This window comes from Exserohilum turcica, assembly GCF_000359705.1.
Source record: "Exserohilum turcica Et28A unplaced genomic scaffold SETTUscaffold_11, whole genome shotgun sequence".
Classification (NCBI taxonomy): Eukaryota; Fungi; Ascomycota; class Dothideomycetes; order Pleosporales; family Pleosporaceae; genus Exserohilum; species Exserohilum turcicum.
In genome coordinates this window covers 843,231-862,608 of record NW_007359926.1, presented here as the reverse complement: position 1 = coordinate 862,608, position 19,378 = coordinate 843,231, and the positions used below count along the sequence as shown (strand labels likewise).

The 19,378-nt window shown below is 53.9% G+C and overlaps 7 protein-coding genes and 1 non-coding gene across 8 annotated transcripts; 4 read left to right on the top strand and 4 right to left on the bottom strand.

Annotated features, from left to right (window-relative positions):
* Positions 1–915: 915 nt before the first annotated feature.
* Positions 916–1,389, top strand: SETTUDRAFT_36875 (carbohydrate-binding module family 50 protein; the record flags this gene model as incomplete). The annotated part of the gene is made up of 1 exon (XM_008023694.1): positions 916–1,389. One exon carries the CDS (start codon positions 916–918, stop codon positions 1,387–1,389), a length of 474 nt encoding a protein of 157 aa, XP_008021885.1.
* A 1,022-nt stretch (positions 1,390–2,411) lies between these two features.
* SETTUDRAFT_t91 lies at positions 2,412–2,515 on the bottom strand. The gene has a single exon. It is a non-coding gene; the product is annotated as a tRNA-Lys (tRNA).
* A 1,304-nt stretch (positions 2,516–3,819) lies between these two features.
* Positions 3,820–4,851, bottom strand: SETTUDRAFT_145881 (uncharacterized protein; the record flags this gene model as incomplete). Its single annotated transcript, XM_008023923.1, has 3 exons — positions 3,820–4,253; positions 4,313–4,539; positions 4,659–4,851. 3 exons carry the CDS (start codon positions 4,849–4,851, stop codon positions 4,233–4,235), a joined length of 441 nt encoding a protein of 146 aa, XP_008022114.1. The 3' UTR covers positions 3,820–4,232.
* Positions 4,852–5,617: 766 nt separating this feature from the next.
* SETTUDRAFT_158831 (uncharacterized protein) lies at positions 5,618–5,818 on the top strand (the record flags this gene model as incomplete). Its single annotated transcript, XM_008023922.1, has 1 exon — positions 5,618–5,818. The coding sequence occupies one exon, from the start codon at positions 5,618–5,620 to the stop codon at positions 5,816–5,818; it is 201 nt and encodes a 66-aa protein (XP_008022113.1).
* A 664-nt stretch (positions 5,819–6,482) lies between these two features.
* On the top strand, positions 6,483–9,436 carry SETTUDRAFT_167149 (glycosyltransferase family 2 protein). The gene is made up of 3 exons (XM_008023921.1): positions 6,483–7,659; positions 7,710–8,607; positions 8,667–9,436. Exons 1-3 carry the CDS (start codon positions 6,692–6,694, stop codon positions 9,375–9,377), a joined length of 2,577 nt encoding a protein of 858 aa, XP_008022112.1. The 5' UTR covers positions 6,483–6,691; the 3' UTR covers positions 9,378–9,436.
* Positions 9,437–9,809: 373 nt separating this feature from the next.
* On the bottom strand, positions 9,810–10,935 carry SETTUDRAFT_145873 (uncharacterized protein; the record flags this gene model as incomplete). Its single annotated transcript, XM_008023920.1, has 2 exons — positions 9,810–10,631; positions 10,780–10,935. The coding sequence occupies 2 exons, from the start codon at positions 10,933–10,935 to the stop codon at positions 9,810–9,812; spliced, it is 978 nt and encodes a 325-aa protein (XP_008022111.1).
* A 1,009-nt stretch (positions 10,936–11,944) lies between these two features.
* SETTUDRAFT_167148 (uncharacterized protein) lies at positions 11,945–13,084 on the bottom strand. The gene is made up of 3 exons (XM_008023919.1): positions 12,895–13,084; positions 12,781–12,844; positions 11,945–12,709 (listed from the first exon to the last, which is right to left on the bottom strand). Exons 1-3 carry the CDS (start codon positions 12,970–12,972, stop codon positions 12,120–12,122), a joined length of 732 nt encoding a protein of 243 aa, XP_008022110.1. The 5' UTR covers positions 12,973–13,084; the 3' UTR covers positions 11,945–12,119.
* A 2,805-nt stretch (positions 13,085–15,889) lies between these two features.
* On the top strand, positions 15,890–18,028 carry SETTUDRAFT_167146 (uncharacterized protein). Its single transcript, XM_008023918.1, has 3 exons — positions 15,890–16,218; positions 16,325–16,899; positions 17,022–18,028. The coding sequence occupies exons 1-3, from the start codon at positions 16,204–16,206 to the stop codon at positions 17,785–17,787; spliced, it is 1,356 nt and encodes a 451-aa protein (XP_008022109.1). The 5' UTR covers positions 15,890–16,203; the 3' UTR covers positions 17,788–18,028.
* The last annotated feature ends 1,350 nt before the right edge of the window (positions 18,029–19,378 follow it).

Genomic DNA, 19,378 nt, shown 5'->3' with positions numbered 1-19,378 from the left:
GGTTTAAGGTAGTGAGGGCGCCCAACTATGCATCTCGTACACTGATATTTTCTTAAAGGACTGGTTTGGCGTTGAGCTCATGCCAGTTCTTTCCAGTACCTACGCATATATATATATGCTTTCTTGTCAGAAATACGTCATGAGTCCCTGATGAGGATATAAGACTACCTTCAATAAGAAGGTATGTTACTAGGTCAAAGTCTAATACCGCTGTACGAACTGAAACCAATTGCATGATAGATCAGAGCCCCGAATAGTTGAGTAATCTTCAAGTTTGGCAGCTTCTACAAATGTTCGACTTCACTGGAACCATATCATTATAAACACTGAGCTGTGATGACAAGGTGTGTAATTGTGCGCCACCTCCTGCAGCAGTCACCAATATACTCCACTCTTTGAATTAGTTATTGTGGTGCAAAAAGGTCAACCTTCTGCACCATGCAGAAGGTAGAGTATATATATCCCGACAGTTATTGTGTCTGCTGGGACTCTTGCTCTTTCCAAGCATTCACTGTGTCAACGAATACCCACTTATTCTGTGCAAGGCGACTAATATTCCCTCATTGTAAAATCCGATGCTTCGGCCATCAATCCAAACTGAACAGTAATACAAAAAGAGAAAAAAAAGACATCGACAATGAATGCGTCATATGTGACATTGTCCTTGAAGGTAGGCCTCAAAGCCATTTTGCTTTGTCCGATCAACAAGTTTCAACATCACTCCCTTGAACTCTTCACGATCCTACCGTTCAAGGAAACAAGACCTAGAAATGCAACCAGTGCACTGCGGTTATTCACAAGCATACTCACTATAAGATGCTACAAATGCCTCTAGCTTTCTCCAGTATCTCTAATACCACAAAGCGCAACAAGTACCACCAAAACAAGCTTACCAGCACCGAGTATAACCTCACCATGAAGCTTTTGTCACTTTGCACTTCGATGCTGCTGGCGACCACAGCCGCAGCTGCCGCCATTGCCGCAAATCCACATTCCATTTATCGTCGCTGTCCAGCAGACACCACCGCACCTGATGCCATGCCCACATCAATCGAATCTGTATCTCCAGCTCCCTCTTCACTACCACCAGCAACAACAACAACCCTGGCACCATCACCTGTTGCCAGTCCTACAGCCTCTCCGCCACCAGCACCTGCAGCACCATCCGACGACAGCAGTAGTAGTACCTCACCCCAAAAAACCGTCACCATCGCCCCAGGCGACACGCTCGAGAAGATTGCAGCGGCGAATGGCGTCGGCGTCTGCGATTTAGCTCGGGCGAATGAGATTGCGGATCCGAATAAGATTCTCGCGGGGAGTACGCTGGTGGTTCTGGGGTTGGCCGGCGACAAGGATAACTCGACTTGTTTGGAGGCCGGGGGAGTGTGAATGGCGTGATAAGGGGAAGGATTATGAAGACGAGAAGGAAGACTACGACGATGGCTGTGGTGGTTATGGCGATGTTATTGATTCGGAAGAGATAGATTGATGGTGTGTTCAACTAGCTTTTCAGTATACATGGTATCTCCTGTTCTCCCACTTGGACGATGTACATAGTATCCTCGCTGGTCAAGAGCAGTCGAGTTTGAAATACGACGGACTGAAAGAATGAGTGCTTCGACTGGATCTCCTCACCGTGTACTCTGCTGCTTTCGTTCTGGCAGTCTGCTCTCCACTCCTTGAACGTACCCGCACATCGTGGGCTGGAGTAAAATCACAGAGTCTTTTGTTATGGTGTCTCTGGCCATTTGATACTTCCTTATCTAGATTAATAAAACAATCAAATAATCTTATTACTTACTTACTAGCCTATATAGCCTAAAACTTGGATAAAAAGAAACTTTATATTCTTTAAAACTCAATTTTGACTTGAAATTACTATATAAATATCATCATAGCTATAAAAAAAGTAGAGCTATTATGCTCTATGCATACTCTAAAGGATAACGCTATATATAAACTTTCTAAATTAGGCTAATACTTATCTATACTATAATAGCTATTATACTACCTTTGCCCTGACTATGGCCTACACCCCTGGCATCCTAAATAAGACGTTGATTTGTTTATAAGTGATGTTGACCTACTGCCACTAGCTTTCATAACATAGTACATAGAATATTACATGATATTTACTGCACCAACGCAAGCCTTTTTCATGTACTAATGGTCGGGTATTTTTAGTGGGGGTCGGGGAAAGATCACGTGACGGTGAAACGGTTCCAGACCGGCAACTAAAATCAGCCGTTAATATAATTGACTTTATCGACTGTCAAGGTACTTCCAATAGCTAAAAAGCTCGATTAGAGGGCGAAATAAGAGAAGTTACCGCAGCAGACCAAAAAATACACGCCTCCAATGCCATTTCATGATCAACAGCACCTCAGAAGCAAAAAAGCAGAACTCCTCAAAGCCCGACGTGGGGGTCGAACCCACAACCTTGAGATAACCAATCGAGTCTGTTTAGGACGTGAAAGCTAAGAGTCTCACGCTCTACCGATTGAGCTAGCCGGGCAATCAATGCCTGCTGATGGAAAGTTTGAAAGTTGCGGGAGCTATTTTCTCAGCTGTTGTAGCCGTCAGCGTGGCTGTATCGCCCAGGGCGTTTTTTCCTGTCATTGTGGACAGCCCTTGCAGAAGTGGTAGACGCATGGCGCCTCACGTGATTTGCTAAAGCAGAAGTGGAATAGATTGTTTCTTGAATCAGCTAGCGCGACGACTACTTCACGTGCTGGTTGCGCGGAACGTTCAGCTTCCCAGCAGCTATTGGGGTTAAAATGTGTTATATAGCGCGTAGGTCTTGGCTTGGACTTTAGAGTGGTTGTTAAATGAGGGTAATTAAACGTGAACAAGACTCAACAAGCCTAAGACACCCAGGGCTCAACGCGGGACTTTTGAGTGCGGGCTTCCGCCAGGAACCGCCCTGCCAAGGCGCCAAGCCGCCACGTGGATTTAGCGACCCAAGTTACCATATGCTGACAGATTCTGAAACGCTGTCGCAGGGCAGCCTAAAGGTATTTCATTCATTCAAAATATATTGCTTTTCACCCTGGGGCCTAGATGGCTTTTGGCTCCAGGGTCTAGATGAATTAAGGGATCACGCAACGTGTACTGAGGGCAATAATTTGGTGGTGAGTCGCGAGGCGGCGCAGTGCATGCCTCGATGGCGGCTGCGGATTGGATCCACGTCGAATCACAGGAAGATCCGGGCCCCGGATGGCAGGAATCCCGTCGATCATAGCATCCTTGGGGTTGGTTTGCGTTTCCAGCACCTCGGTCGTTGGTTGCAGAGCAGAACATGTCGTGGCAAAACAAGAGTGCCAAACTTAGTACCTCTGCCTCCAAACATAGCATGTGTGGGCTGTGATGCAATGCACAACGTCACTATGTCTCCACGGCAGACTAACAACTTCCAATGCGAGAACGGGGACCAGTGTACACCTAGTAGGACACGGCAGGATGCATGCATGCGGCCAATACGAGCTTGAGTCGGGGAGAGCGTGGTAGTGCCGCTTGGTCAGCTCCGTCCCCCGCTGGCAATTCTCCGCGGGCCATGGCTTAGCGTTGAGCGGCTGAGCAGCGTGATGCTCACGCTCGGGGTTGAAGCCAAACGAAACAATGCCCAGCGTTCTGGAATTTTCGGGCTGAAAAAGGAATCAGTACACCTAGCATCTGGCGAAGCTGGAGTCACCGATGGCCGACGTTGTTGTTAGCGGAGATGACTCGGCACAAACTCAAATGACTCCAGTTGTAGTCGTTGCAGCACAAGCGAGGCCGCATCAGAAAGCTCCATATTTACCGACCGAAGGATTTTTTGGGGGATTACCTGTGGGGAGGTGCTGATGCATATGCATCCGGATTCCGGCCGGCGGGGTCAGCCTTTATTTGCTCCAATATCAGCAGGCTAAATGATGCCAAAACGAGCCGAGCTAGCCGAAGACCGAACAGCAACAACCAAGCACGTCAATGTACCTGTCGCTGGCGTACTGCAGAGCATCAGCCAGTCAGGTTGAGCACATGGAGCATGGTCTTCTCTGCAGCCTCATGTCTGGAGCCGGAGTATGCCCTGTACCCGCTTCATTCGGGAATCTCATGGTAGCTAGCATGTACAGTAGCATATGGACACGACATAGTGGTACATCGGATGTTACTCTCTACGTCGACGGCATCCGAATCGGCCTAAAGATTTACATGAGATCAACAGTCAGGCCGGCCTACTCGCACTCGCACTCCTATGCTGCAGTGGCAGTGTCCTAATCCACTCGTTAGCCTCAAACCAGCTATGCGAATCCGGGCTGACAGAGCGTCGCACCAGATAAACTTGGTAAAAGTCCATCATGACTTTTCCATGGCCATCTTTGACAAGGTGAGCCCTGGCGGCCCAGTCCTTGCATGACTCCCCCCCGGCCTTCAGCCCATACCTGACCGAACCATACAACATGACCTCGCTTGCGTCTGGGCCGAAGGGAAATATCTTGAGTGGAGCGTGCGCTCTGCTCTCGACCTTTTCCCACATGGCCGTCCGCAGGGCTAGGATTGCTGCGTCGCAGTATTAGCCCGATGCGCACCTAAGCATTAGAGTTTCGGGGGGCTCGAAGGGGCGAGGGCAAATAGGCTCCTGGGACGGGAGGGGAAAAGCAATCCGTACGACGACGAACCTTGTCGGCCCACAGCCTTGCTGGAGGCCATGATTAGCGTGGCATCCTCGGTGAAGAAGTTGACGTAGGTTTCGTGGGCGTCAGGCGTGTCCGACGTGGCGTAGAAACGCTCGAAAAAGTTGCTGTAGGCGGCATCGAAGGCTACCGAGGGCGGGTACTGTGAGGCGTAGGCGGAGGCGGCGGCGGCGCTCATCTCGAGGGCTAATTACTGGGCAGGATGATGAAGGGGGGAACGACGGCTATAGTTGCGATGGCTTCTCAAACGCCCAGCCCAAGCAAGCACCCACGTTACAGCGGGTCTGACGTAAGCAGCCTTGAAGCAGAAGGGGAAGCGCCTTGTTGCGGCCGCCACGCGCGGGCCGGGCGGGAACGGCGTTCTGGCGACGCTTCGCTGTTCCTCTCGTGAGCACGCCGTGTCGCCTGCTCGCAGCCAGCACTGCCCGCGCGGGCCGTGTAAGCAGCAGATATAGCAGACAGCAGGTATGCAGGAGCAACTTTGTTTTGGCGGCTGTCCAGTGTCAACCTGTAACCGGGCTTAGGCGCGAGGGCATTCCATGGTACGGCACGTCGCCGGCGCAGGGCGCTACACCGGTAGCGCCCACCAAAAAAAGAAAGGGGACAAGGCCAAGTGAGCGTGGCACCGCAGGCGCACAAGTCGGCTGGACATTGCGTAATTTCGACCTCAGCTCTGCCTCGCCCTCGCCCTCGCCCTTCCAGCTTCCACCGCCCTCGCCCGCCCGCTCTCTCGTGTCCTGCCACACCATCCACGGGGCGGCGCCCTTGGCCATGCGACGCCACGATATATCCCCAGCGTACCGCCTACCACAGCCCGGTCAGAGCCTGCACCGACACCTGCACCGACACCGGCACCAGTGCCACCACCTGCATCGGAACAAAAGGACCCACGTGTCGCTGCCGGAGCCTACCGTGCCCTCATATCCCGAGTGTAGTCCAAGGACATGCAGGAAAATATTTTCAGACGCTATGCTCAATCAGCCTCTTGCACGGGCTCGTCGGCCTACGCATCACGGCTTCACTTGCCATCGCGATTCACCCTGAACGCACTGCAATACTGCGCCGTTCCGCGCCACCATCATCGCTGGAACACTGCCAAGCCCGCCCTGACTCAGCGTCCGCGACTTCTCTTTGTGCGGTTCTGACTATAGTAGTTTACCTGTAGTTCGCGGGCGACCTCAGGGCCATGTGGCCGTGTTCCAGGCGCGAGGTGCGGCTATGTGGTCGACGGCTCTTGCAAACACTAAGAGACCGACCATGACTTTTCCCGTTAGCCACCCCCTGGTCACTGTCTCCATGGACCTGGCTTAGACTGGGACATGGTCTCCTGTCGATCTACCAGATTCATTGCCCATGTTTCATCTGTTTGGGTACCGTAAGCATGCACGATTATATTGGAATGCCTAGCGGAATTGCAGGCGGCACCCTGTGCAATTCGTGCGTGGTACTGGAGTAATCATATCGGTTGCATAATATACGTTGCGGGACAAGTAGACTTTGAACTGCTCCTGCCTCTGCATCTGCATTCGCAGTCATGACGCGCCGTCAGCGCCAGCCAGCGATTCCAATAGCTTCGCCGCCGTCGCCCAAACGGGCCCAGGTCATTGCACACAAACCTCACCTCTAGCTGGGATGGAGCGGGAACTAACTCGACATGGTCACGACCGACCGACGTGGGTTCTCGGTTGGTCCAGGCTTGGCCATGAACGTCAGAGCAGGCTTGATCAGTGGCGCACAAGTCAACAAATTCCAAAGATGCACGAGTTTCTCCGTATCGATCGACGCGGGGGTCTGCCTACTTCACCACATGTGGGTCTTTTGCAAGCATTTCAGATTTTGGGCCCTAGTCGCGCCATGAGAGTGTCCGGCTACCCGACCAGAAATAGAAGAGTACAAGACCTGGGGCATAGCCCTCTCCCCCGGTACCAACGGGCTATACAACCTTGAACACCTCCTCCAGTAGAGAAGTACTCTCAGAGTTTGAAATTGTTCAGTCCATTCAATACCACCCTATTGCCATGGCCTCTCCGTCTGGCTATCCGTCCGACCCTACTGGGCCGGGTCGTCGATCCAGTGAAATCATCCCTGGCCAAGGACAAGATGTTGCAGTTCCTGCTCATCTCCTTCGTTCCACTGGCGCTCTTGGATCAAGGCGAGATCGATCTCACAACGGGGCATGGGCCCCTCAGTCAGAAAATCCCTTCCTCGACTCGGAGCGGATAGGAAGCATACGACGCAACGGCACTCAAAACTCGGGCGTTCGACGATACGACACCCAACGCTCTGTCAATATTGAGAGATCAAACACCACTGGCGAGCGAAGGAGAAGCTACCGGATATCCTGGTTCAGCAACGCTGGCAACAGAAACTCACAATTCAGTGCAGCACTACCCTCACCTGCTGAAGAGGACCCAGCACTCAACCGAAGACTCTCATTCACACCAGGCACCCCCGATGTCATCGATACCCCCAGACAGAGCCGGGCCCCGTCACCCAACTTTCTTGGACGTAGCCCCAGCTGTTCAACCAAATACTCCAACGAAAACCCATTTGCATCCAGACCCAACTCAGTCAAGAGCAACCCGTTTGCAACAGAAAACAACTCGCCTCGAACATCAGCCGAGCTGCCACCCCGAGAGCCTGAACCTGCGCGTCAACGGCCACGAAAGGGCACCTTGCAGTCGGTGGTTGATGGCATCATCCCAGACTCTCTGCAACGACGGAAGACTAACGCGTCCTACTTCCAACGAAGCGAGCTGTTTGGAACCTACGAAAAGGCCAAGCAGAAGGGTATTGAGATCCAGCGCAAGAAGTGGGTGCAGATCGCTTTCGAGTACACGCTCTATCTCATCATGGTTCTCTTCATCTACTTTGTGCTCATCGGTGTTCCGCTGTGGAAAGGTGCCGTATGGTGGATGTACTGGGTGGTACAAACCAAGTTTGTCCTTCCTGGTGGGTTTGGTATTACGCTGGGCATTGCGCTATTGTAAGTTGAACACTCGAGTAGTGTCTGTACTTGTACTGACCCGGTCACAGCTACGCTTTTGCGCCTCTATTGATCCTCTTCGAAAAGGATCCTCCTCCCGCCGATTTCACCACCGAGACCAAGATCCAGTCCAATGTCTCGGACACTTGCCTCATGATCCCTTGCTACAAGTCAGCTGGCCTCATCGCCAACACGCTCGAAGCCGCTCTGAAGATCTTCCCACCATCTCACATCTTTGTCATTGCCAACGGCAACAGTGAGACGCCACTGGACAACACGGAGGAAGTCTGCCGGCCATACGGGGTGCACCACATCTGGTCGCCTATCGGATCCAAGATTGTCGCCCAGTTCGTCGGTTGCTACGCTGCCAAGGGCTTCAAGAACGTCCTTCTCATCGACGATGACTGCGCTCTTCCCGACAACTTTCCCGTGGTTACTGAACGCATGACAGGCATGACCAAGTGCATTGGATACACGATCAAGTCCGTCGGACCCAACTCATCAAAGGGAAACCTCTGCCAACAGGCCCAGGATCTCGAGTACAAGCTCAGCGGTATCCAGCGTGAATTCGCCGGCAAGGTTGGCTCTGCGACGTTCCCCCACGGCGCCATCTCCCTGTGGGACCGCGAACTCCTCATCAAGACATTCCACGAACACCCCGGCTTCAGTGTCTCCGAGGACTGGTTCTTTGGCCACGTCGCCCGCAAGCTTGGGTCGCGCATCAAAATGTGCTCGCAGGTCTTTGTCGAGACGGAAACTCCCACTGCCGTCTTCTTCTCCAGCGGCGGCTCGCGCGGCGGCTTCGGCGAAATGACCATCTTCTCCCAACGCTTCAAGCGCTGGAACTTCTTCTTCGTAAACGGCATGTACTACAACATGGCCTACATCCTCGGTAGCTGGAAGCTGGGCTGGTGGGAGATTGGAGCAAAGATTTTCGTCTTCCAAGAGGTACGCCTTTTCTGTCTCTGTCCCCATGATCGCAATGTGCTAACAAATATTGAAAATAGGTCTACGAAACGCTCCTCTACCTCCTCACGCCCTTTATCCTGCCCATCTCCTTCTACGTCCGCCCCTCGTTCTGCGGCTACCTGCTCGCCGCCACCATTGTCATGTACGCGATCAACGTCATCATCTTTAACGAAGTGCATCTGCGCCGCAAGAACGAGCGTGTTGGCTGGGTTCTTCTCTACGTCTACTACCTTCCCTACAAGATTGTCCTGACCTTTGTCAACGTCGCCAGCTGCTACTGGTCGCTGTACAAATACGCCCGCTACTTTGCCAAGCGTCACCCCAAGGTCATTGAGGACGAAAAGGCCGTCGAGGTCGTCATCCGTCTCGAGGAGGAACAGCAGTCGCCTGGCTGTGGCCTCGGCCGCCGCGTTACCGTGCGCACTGTCGGCGGCCGCCCCAGCATCGAGGAAGTCGAAACAGATGGCGTTGATATCGTCGATGAGCGCCGCAACTCGTACCATGTGGTTACCGAGCACGGCGAAGGCCTGCATACGCCTGGCCCGCAGCAAATGACGTTTGGAGCCATCAACCAGTCTAGTCCCACCACCCAGTTGCTCAGGCAGGAGGGCGTCGTCGCCAGAGATTACTTTGATACGGCGGCGCATGGCGGTGGTGCCACGACGACGACACATGTGGATACCAACAGACTGAGTCCCGGTGTGCAAGGCCACAACATGGGGTCCTCGCAGCGAACCTTGGACGTCTGATTTTCCTTTTCCCTTTTCTCTCTTTTTTTCACTTCTTCCAAACCACCCTCCCCCCTTTTTTTCCCCACACACACTTTACTTCTTATACATCAAGTTGTACAACAATGTACTTTTCTTTTTCTCCTTTTCTTTTTTTCTTTCTCACTTTCTCACTTTCTCACTTTCTCACATCTTCTTCTTGTGTCAATCTTAGACCAAACACCTTCCTTCCTTCCTTTGCATCATGTGCAAATTGATCTTTTTTTCCTATGTTCATGTTAGATGGAGAGCCGAACAAAACTGCTAGATACCTATTTCCTATTGTCTAATCTCGCTATCAGGAGGGACATCATCATGAATCAAATACGAGACAGTTTCATGAACTTTGTGTGTCTTTTTTGGATCTTTGTGATGATGATGCTGGTGATGCTGATGGTGTTGTGGGAGTGTAACTCATGCTTCAGCCGCGACGTCCTTGGAGTTATCCACTGCTTCTGGCTTCCCGCCTCTTCCCCTGCCACCACCACGACCACGACCACCACGACCTCCTCTTCCACCGCCCCGTCCGCCCCTTCTGCCTTTTTGCGAATCCCCGATTTCCCTCTCCCACCCCTCAACATCAACAGCCACGCCTTCAGGCAACTTGCCATCGCTCATCAAGACGCCACCATCCTTCTTCCTGCTCTCGACCCGCTTGAAGAACTCATACGACAGACACCCCTTGTCATCACCCTCTGTCAGAATAACACCGTTCTCCGAGAGGAAAAACTTGATTCCCGCAGCAAGCGCAGCATGGATATCAACATAGATCAGAATCGACGACGACTTTCGCATGCCCGAAATAACGGGAGCAGCGGCTTCTGTCTCGGCAGCGGAGCTGGCGTCGAGCGCCTTGAATCCAGCGGGTAGTCCAGCTGCAAAATGGATATGGTTGCGTCCCATGCGGCGCAGGCCGCCGCCTTTGAGAATCAGGTTCCACGCGCGTTCGTCAGTGCCGTGAACAACCGTGTCAGGGACGTTTGCTGCTTCGGCGGTGATGGGCACGAGCAGGCCTTCGTTGTCGACTTTGATTGAGTGGCCTTGGTTGGCGCGGATCAGGTAGTCTGCTGGATTGTCGGATTCCGCCATGTCTTGCAGCAGTGGTGATTCCGACGAGGCTTCTTTGTCCAGTGCGGATGCTGGAATCAGCGAGTACCGCTGTTTGTCGTTGTTTGCGACCATGTCGCGGATTTCCGATAAAGTGATGTTGAGGCTTTGGAGGGCCTTGGTGTTGAGCTGGGGGGGGGGGGTTGTTAGTCTTGTTTTCTCCCGGAAATATATATATTCCAGTATGCGTCTTTGCTTCATCGATTCAACACCTCGCTCTTTCCACACTTTGGACATGCATTCAAACGATAAGACTACTGGCACGTCCAAAACTCACCGCATCTTGCAAATTCACATATCCACCCTTGCCCAGCTTGAGTCCTTCCTGCTCAGCCCCATGCCGCAGTAACCAGCTAATCTTCTTGGAGACCTGGACTTCTCTGGGCTGATTCGCTGGATTGCGACCGCCGCCGCCACGACCACCTCTCGCCATCTTGGTGAGAAACGTGCGCGTGAAAAACCGTGGAATAGTGGCGAGAAACAAGAGTGAAAAATTGGAGACTTGTGTGTGTGTGTGTGTGTGTGTGTGTGTGTGTAGCAGTTTAGTATATGAATCAATGTGAGTCGTAAGTGTGAATTCCAAAGAGTCAGAAGAGTCAGAAAAAAGAAACCAGCAAACGCCCTTTTCCAAGGGCAAAAGGCGTACTGTAAGTAAAAGTAGTAGGTAGGAGCTGGATGATGCTAGAGGGAAAAGGTTAGCGCTACTTGAGCTATGCGAGCGACCCCGCAGTTCTGGCTTGCGCATTGCCGGAAACTGTTTTTTTTTGGGAGGTCGTCATTTGGACGCACGCATGTTGGTACCTAGTTATGCCTAACTAGCTTCTATTAATACAATGGTGATGGCTTTGTCATAAGAGCTTGCATATGTATACTTTGCAGCATGAGGCCGGCTTCTATGCCAGCGAGAGTGGAAAGGCTGGGCTGTCGAGATTTGATGAAGAGTCCGTTTTGAACAGAACCTGTACTATCAAATCATCCTAGAAGTCACCCTGTGCATTACCATCGCTAACTTGCTAGTCTCTGGGTTGTTAAAGTGATTATGCGGCGCCAGGCAGGGTGCTCGACTTTGTAGTATCAATCTTCAAATGCGTATCCATGGAGATAGCAGAGCACAGTGTCTTGAATCTTTTCCCCAGGACTGTCTATAAAGTGCCAGGGCGCATCGGGTCCTTTTGGAGCAGCCCGTATCCATCAAAAGCCGGGCTAATCCTATATATATGTATTGGGGGACAACTGTATCCAAAGTATCGAGTCTCAGTGGTACGTCTAACCCAATCCTTGCTTCCGCTCAAGTCATGGCATTTTCGGATACATTTTCGGCAATTAGTTGTTTGTTTTCTGAAAAGATTGTTGAGTTCAATCGTCCTCACATAAGTATACCCTTTTTGGTCTGGGTTGTACACTGGCTAGTCGATAGAACAGCAGATTTCTGCTTGATGAATGCGTCGTTAAATAGTGGTATTGATTAGCAAAGTAGTATCATGCTATCCATCCAACGCCTGCTGGGAGTAAAGAAAACCAGTCATCATAAATCTGCGAGATACACTTGAAGCAATTTAGGTCTTCAGTGGTTCCGCCCATTACTATGCAATCAAGGTACCAAGGCTCAATGCCATACTAGCATGCGCAGCCCTCTTTGGCACCCTCTGGCTGCGCACTGCCTAGGTTCACACGGTCGGCATCTTGCCTGGCCAGGTTTGTCTGGCCGCCGACACCACGCGGGCCCTTGAGGCTTGCCTCTGGGATGGCGTTTGCAATAGCCGTGAATACCTCGGCAACGTTATGGCCAGTCTTTGCACTCGTTTCGAAGAACAGTAAACTCTCTTCATCTGCATATGCCTTGGCTGTCTTGCTGGGTACTCGTCTAGAGTCCTGGCTCTCTTCTGCCTGCTCCTCCTCTCCCTCGGCTGCAGGCGTAGCATCTGCATCTTCTGGGGTACCCTCGTCGCTCGCGGTGGCGAGATCGAACTTGTTCCCTACGAGCGCAATGACGATGCCAGGCGAGGCTTGGCGGTGCAGTTCGGCGACCCAGTGTTGGGCTTTTGTGAGGGAAGAGGGCTTTGTGATATCGTATACAACAAGGGCGGCTTGCGCATTGCGGTAGTACATGGGCGCGAGCGAAGCGAAGCGTTCTTGGCCGGCGGTATCCCAGATCTCAAACTTGATGGTGCGGTTTGGCAGGTTACACTTCTGGGTGAGGAAGGCAGCTGTTGGCGGTTGGGTTAGTTGCTGGTTGCATTCCAAAGGCGTGGCCGGCGATTGGTAGTGGTAGGCATACCTCCAATGGTTGGCTCTTTGTTTTCTTGAAAGTCGTTGTTGACAAAGCGCATAACGAGAGAAGACTGGACTCGGAGTCAGCTCGTGGCTCGCACTGCACTTCTCTGTGGCGCACCTTTCCAACAGCTGCCTCACCTAGCAGCACAAGCTTGACGCTGCTGCTTGGCTTGGGTTGCGCGGAAGCGTCCGCCATTGTCAATGCGCGAGGATGTTGCGATTTGGGATTTGCGGAATGGGTCGACCTGCGCTGGGTGCTCTAGAGATGTAGCGGATAGGTCCAAGCCTGTGCGCGATGTGGGAGTGCAGTTGGGGCTAAGGCGGTGGTGCAGGCAGATGGCTTGAACGTCGCCGAGGGCAATGACGGAGGCCAAGCACGTGATTTGCTGACTAAGGATGATGGTAGGCTGCACACACTTGCACGCCTTGGTCGTCACACGCCGATTATTGATGCAAGTTGGTATTCAATTCGGTCTTGTGGCAGAATTCTTCATGGGCGGTTCTACTCAGTGCTAGGTTTCAGCAGTTGAGAGCAACAAAGCAGGGAGCTCTGGTTGGGTTCTGCACTTGGAGGCCATGCCAGAGTTGCTTGAACCATATACTCTGATGGATACATATATGCCGCACCATTGGAAACTGAAGTTTGGTCTGTAGGACGCCAGGTTAAGACGTTGGTGGCTAGATATTTGAGCACAGGCAGCGTGGTTGTGCCAGTGTCTGCTTGGCCCAGCGGAATCTATTCTGGTACCAAATTAGGTCGGAAACACAGATGAAGACACCCACAGTCATGTTTCGGGACAGGCAAGATTGAAACCAGTTGTTTGATCTAGGTTAGCGCTATGCAGCAGGGTCGAGGCTAGAGGGAGCCAATCTATACAGATGATTTCGCAAGGCGAGGCGCTAGGTTAGCATGGATAGGCTAGGTGATGGCCTTGGGCCGTCGTGACCCGTGCCGGTGGCCACATGTATGGATTGGTGCATTTGGGACAGACCGCAACTCTGCGCAGGGCAATATCAAGACGTCATGGTTGGCCAACGCATACCGATGGGTGAGGAAGTCGCAGCCGGAACTAGGTGTACAGAGTGTGTTCCTTGTCGGGCGAGGCACGTGTGAGTCGATGGGAATTTTGAAGGGCCGACTGTGGGAGACATGGTGATGGGCGATGGCACTGCAAAGCGCAAGATGGCTTATTCTCCGCGGGCCTAGCACTAGCACTAGCGAGAGTCGATTGCTGTGAAGAGAGCACGATGGGGCTCGAGGCCGGGCCGATGGGGCGCACGTCATGGCAATGCAAATGCAGCAATGCGAGTCCGGCATGGGCCGGAGCTGCAACAAGAAATTATTTTTGTGCAGCGACGACGGGTGACGTCACGGCCATGGCATGAGACTTGGGCGGTTTGGGGGTATACCTAGCACATGCACATACATGTACACCTAGATACATGGCAATTGCTTACACGTATGGGCAAAGTGGGTTGGGGCGAGGCAGCGGTCTGGCTGTGATTGCGGCGGAAGGCGTGGCCGGGGTGGGGCGCCTTTTTGTTTTTTGTTTGCTCAACGGCCGTGGCTGGCGGGGGGGAGACCAAGACATGGCATTGTTGCAGCTGAGCGGCGAGGGCAGCAGAGGCATGCGATTGTGCCCATGCAAAATACAGTGGGCGTAGTAGCAGTGGTGGCGACCCCTCAGCTAAACGGGCATTGCTGCCACGGCAGTCCCGAACGGGCAGGCGCGACTGGATGGCATTGTGCACCTGCATGGCATCCAGAGGGCACCGGACGGCTCCAGACGAGGCGGGCATGTCGATTCCCAGGCGGCGGCCACAATGGCTCGCGGTTGGGGGGCCAGGGGCGGCCATTGGGTGGAGCAGCAGGCGTCGACAGCATTGCCGTGACCGGAGGCCAGCGCAGGGCCGTGGGCATGTTGAGCGTTGGGCCAGACGGCGGCAAACAGGTGGCAGTTGCAGTTGCGGTTGCAGTTGCAGTTGGGTCAGGGTGTCAGGCCGTCCAGTGTGTTGTGGTGTGTGTGTGTGTGCATGTGCATGTGTGTGGACGGGGCCGTGGCTTGCGCGATAATACGCAGCACAGACGCCGGACGTACAACGGATCGCGATGACGCCAAGCACCAGTCTCGCGCTCGGAGGGGGGAGGGGGGGGAAAGGGGGGCGTCGTGTGCCGCAGCAGTGGCATTTTTTTTCTCGCAGCGGAGGAGGAGAGATATTTCTGGGCTGGCGCAAACACGTGTTGGCAGGCGAGGAGATGGAATTGTGTAACTGCGGCTACGGTGCATGTGGCAGCGATCGCCTCGCCCTTGGCCTCGCCGCGCTCTCCAGACAAGCGCTCGGTTCCCCGTGTCCTTGATCCGCCCGAACCGGACTGGCCCAAGCGGCTATGGCAAAGCAGCTGGCGATCGGCCTTGCCGGTCTGGGCCTAGCCGCGCCCCCATGCTCGAATCACAGAAGCGGGGGTGCACTCTAGAAGGCGCACTAAGCCGTGGGCCCCTCGAGCAGCCGCCTTGCGCCAGGAACACGCACAAAACTTGGGTGCATTTCGCTGCAACACGGCGCGCGCAGACACAGATACACACACACACACACACACACAGAGAGAGAGAGAGCGCCCCAGCAGCGCCAGAGACAGGGCGGCAGGCAGCCCCGGCAAGGGCGACAGAGCAGCCAGCGCCGCCTGCGTCGGTCCGTGTGGGCGTGGGCGTGAGAGTGCGAGCGCGAGTGAGCGTAAGAGGGCGCTGAAACACGCAATCAGCCAGCTCGCCAGCGCGGGGAAATGCCGCATGCCAGCCTCTAGGCGAGTGCAAAGCGGTCCAAGGCCGTCTGCAAGAGGCACAACTGCGCCGGGGTCGACTTATCGCAGTCACGCCGGGCGGGCTGTGGCAGGGCAGCGTCCGGCTGACCCCAGATGCCGCGTGCCATGTTTGCGACCATGGAATAAAAAAGTTGCGACGTCGGTCACGGCTGCCACAGGCTGTTCCCCTTTGCTCGCCCGCCCTGCCCTGCTGCTAGTATTGCGCATTCCCGACGCGCTTGCCAGGCTGTGCAATCGAGACTCCCATCGGACACAGTAACTCCATACCAGACGCTCGGGCATCACCCCACTTGTCGAATACCACTCCGGAACCTGTCCACACGCCGTATTTTGGGGACTCAGGCCTCGCACCACGCCTGCCTCTCGCCTCCCGCACACACTGGCCCTCCGCATATTTGCTCTCGCCGCCCTCCTCTCCTGCCCGGCCCCGTCGTGCCCTGCCCGGCCCTGCATTTACGCTTTGCACCTCTGTTTCAGCCGCATCTCCCTTTGTAGCCCCGACGCCTCGGACACGGTGCGACAATTCCTCGGCCTTTGCTGACGCAGCCCCGTCGAACAAAGCAAACACACTTTTGCTGGCAACTGTTTTTGGGCCCAAGCCCAACCATGACTGTCCACAAGGTACCTCCTGCCTGCTGTCCACTGCCTGCTGCCATTGATCCTCCCTCCCTCCCCCCTCCCCCCCCTTAGAGTTGCACTGACCGCTGGCCCTCCCCCCCTTATCCAGGAACCCATCAGCGTCCGACCCGCCAGCCAGCAACGGCACTCGTCCAGTACCATGGCCGGCTCGCTCCCCAAGAACCGTCCGCACTCGCACTCGATATCCGCCGCCAACCTCAACCCGGCCCACCGCGTCACACGCCGGAAGAGCATGAGCCAGACGCCCGTCACCAACATTGCTGCCATTGCTGCCGCCGCCAAGGGCATGTCCGGGGCGCCGCTCGAGAGTGCAAGCGGCAGCAACAGCAGCAGCGGTCCGCGCCGCTCGTCGAAGCCAGCCTCGCAGTTCAGGGGGCCCAGCGCCGCATTGGGCGCGGCCAACATGGCGTCGAGCATGCCCGGCAATGGCGCGCAGTTCGCCTCAAGCAGTTACGGGGGTGCTGCCAAGAGCGAGGCGCTGACGGACGGGCCTACGCTGGCGACAATGCTGGAGCAGGACAAGGCAAATGCAAAGTCGCGCAACCGCCGCGCGAGCGAGGGCTCTCGCCTGTCCAAGGGCGACGGCAAGCGAAGTGGTAGCGATCTGAGATGTGAAAAATGTGGGAAAGGCTACAAGCACAGCAGCTGTCTAACCAAGCACCTGTTAGTAACCCTTAGCCTCCCGCGGCCCTCCCACATACTTTCATGCCTCACGTCGAATGCCCTTTCCCCCCCTCGCACGGCCCCGGCACCTGTTCACGTTCTGAGTTGACTTTTTGTTCTAGATGGGAGCACACGCCCGAGTGGCAGTATACATCCAAGCTGCTCATCTCCAAGCACCAGCAGGTCCAGCTGCTCGAGGCCGCCTCGGTCCTCGTTGCCATGAACAAGGAGAGCGATGGCGAGCACAGTGATCGCTCGTCACCTCCCGCTTCGGGCTCATCTGACCTGCGCGACGACTTGAGCTCCACTGAAACTACCCCGCCCCCGCAACTCGACGACCATGCCCTAGGCTCTTACCCTCACTCCCACTTTGGCACCCGCTCCATCAAGCGCTACTCGACCAATAGCTCTGCCTACAGCCAATCCTACCAGTCGACCGTCTTTTCCGACAACGGCAATGCGCACGGCCATCTGCGCCAGTGGAGCAACGTCTCGGACCGCCCCACCACTTCTGGCACCTCGGTTGCCGGCTCCTACCACGACGACACCAATGACCATGCTGACCTTGCTGCCGCCGTCGGCCTGCTGAGCTGCTCGTACGGTACCCCCAAGACCGTGCCCGTCGCTCTCCCGCCCGACGTGCCGCCCGTGCCCCCGCTACCCGCAAAGTACTTTGACCTCAACCCGCGCTCCCTGTCAGCCAGCACCACCGTCACCGCCCAGCAGTCGAGTATACGCAACAGCTACCGCCACCCCAGCGAGTCCAAAGACGTCGACATGGAAGACGACCACTTTGCCGACGAGGACGACTACCGCTATTCCCACGCCCGCAGTCGCGCCCGCATCGACGAGGATGACGACGAAATCTTTGGCAGGATGGAGGAGTAGCACTCACCGCCTCCTGCACACACACACACACACACACACCGCACACACTCGACACGCCCCTTGACGACGTCCCGGCTCCTTGTTTACCCATTTGATTCTCTCCGTCTGCGCGTTCCACCACCATTTTCCTCTTCTGTACTACAAACGAAACATTGGTTATTTAGCGATCTATCTCCGCATAGTAACTGGACCCAGCCTGCACACCGATGAGAGGGCCTTCAGCAGTTTCCACCAAACCCCCCCGTCAACACCAACACCATCTGGCAACTGGTTGTCGACGCCCTTGAGGTTAAAGTACAGGTTTTTGAATAATGCCCAACTGGAGTCTTTTTATCATCTGCGTCGAGAGCCTAGCAACATCTGAACATATCTATTACCCATACCAGCGGGAGGGACCACCTCTGATTTGGCTCGTATTCTTTTTCTCTTGCTTTCCGTCATCTTCTTCACACCTATCTTCAACTACAAGAAACTGAGAAAATTTTGTATGGTTCTTTGCAACGGGGAAAGCAAAGTGGGGGGTTGCCAGGGCGCGCTGGCTAGCGTGACCCGTTTTTTTTTTTACATCTGAATATTTGGCTGGACTGTGGGGGGTTGAGGTTGTGGGGAGAGTTTGCATAGTATGAATGGAGAAAGCAACATGTGGAGGCTATAAAGTACATGCAGACTGGAAGGATGGAGTCCAGGATTGAATGCAGAATATTGAAAAGACGAAGAAAAAAAACATTACTTTGAGACAGATTTCTGAAAAGAAGAAGAAACGTTTGACTTGTGAGGTTTGGAAAGACGTTGAGATAAGAAATAGGGTTGACTGGGACAGGGGGTGGGTGCAGGAGTGAGACATGCGGTGCTTTTTTCCAAGGCATCCCTATATTGCCCGATCACTTTGTGCCAAATGCGCCGAGATTTGGAGGTTGGTATGAGCCATGACGAATGCGAAGGTCTTCGCTTTTTGTCCTTGTATCCTCGTATTCACAGGTTTAAACCAGGCCTGTTATATGATTTCCAACTCTTGCGTACGCGTATTCGACATGGCGTATCATATGTGACTGGGAAATGACTGGATAAAAGTTGAAACAATGGAAAGCAAAAGTGACTGAAAAGTGACGGATTTGATTGGAATTGGGGGGGGAAATAAGAAAGTAGGGAGAAAGGAAAGAAGTTGAAGATTGGAATGCAGAGGACTAGGTGGGTAGAGAGGTAAGTAAAGCTTGAGGGAAAAAGATACCCCGCAGCCAAGGAGCAACACGACTACCTACTTACCTACTTACCTGTCACCATTACTTAGCCTCGACGTCAACATGATAGAATATTGAGCGTCTAGCATAAACATCTTCCCATGACAGCAAAGAAGAAAAAAAAAGATGAGAAAAGTTAAGAAAAAAACAAAAAGAAGGGAAATCCCAAAGCGACGACTAACCCACCTTACTTATATACACAACAACCCCAAAACCCACATCCCATCCTCCTTCCTTGTTCGGTATAATTCGCATCGACGATCCCCACTACCCCCCCCCCTCCCCCCATCTGCCCTATATTACTTACACTTGCCAGTGCTAGTACATGTACGTTACATCTTCTTCGTGTTTTT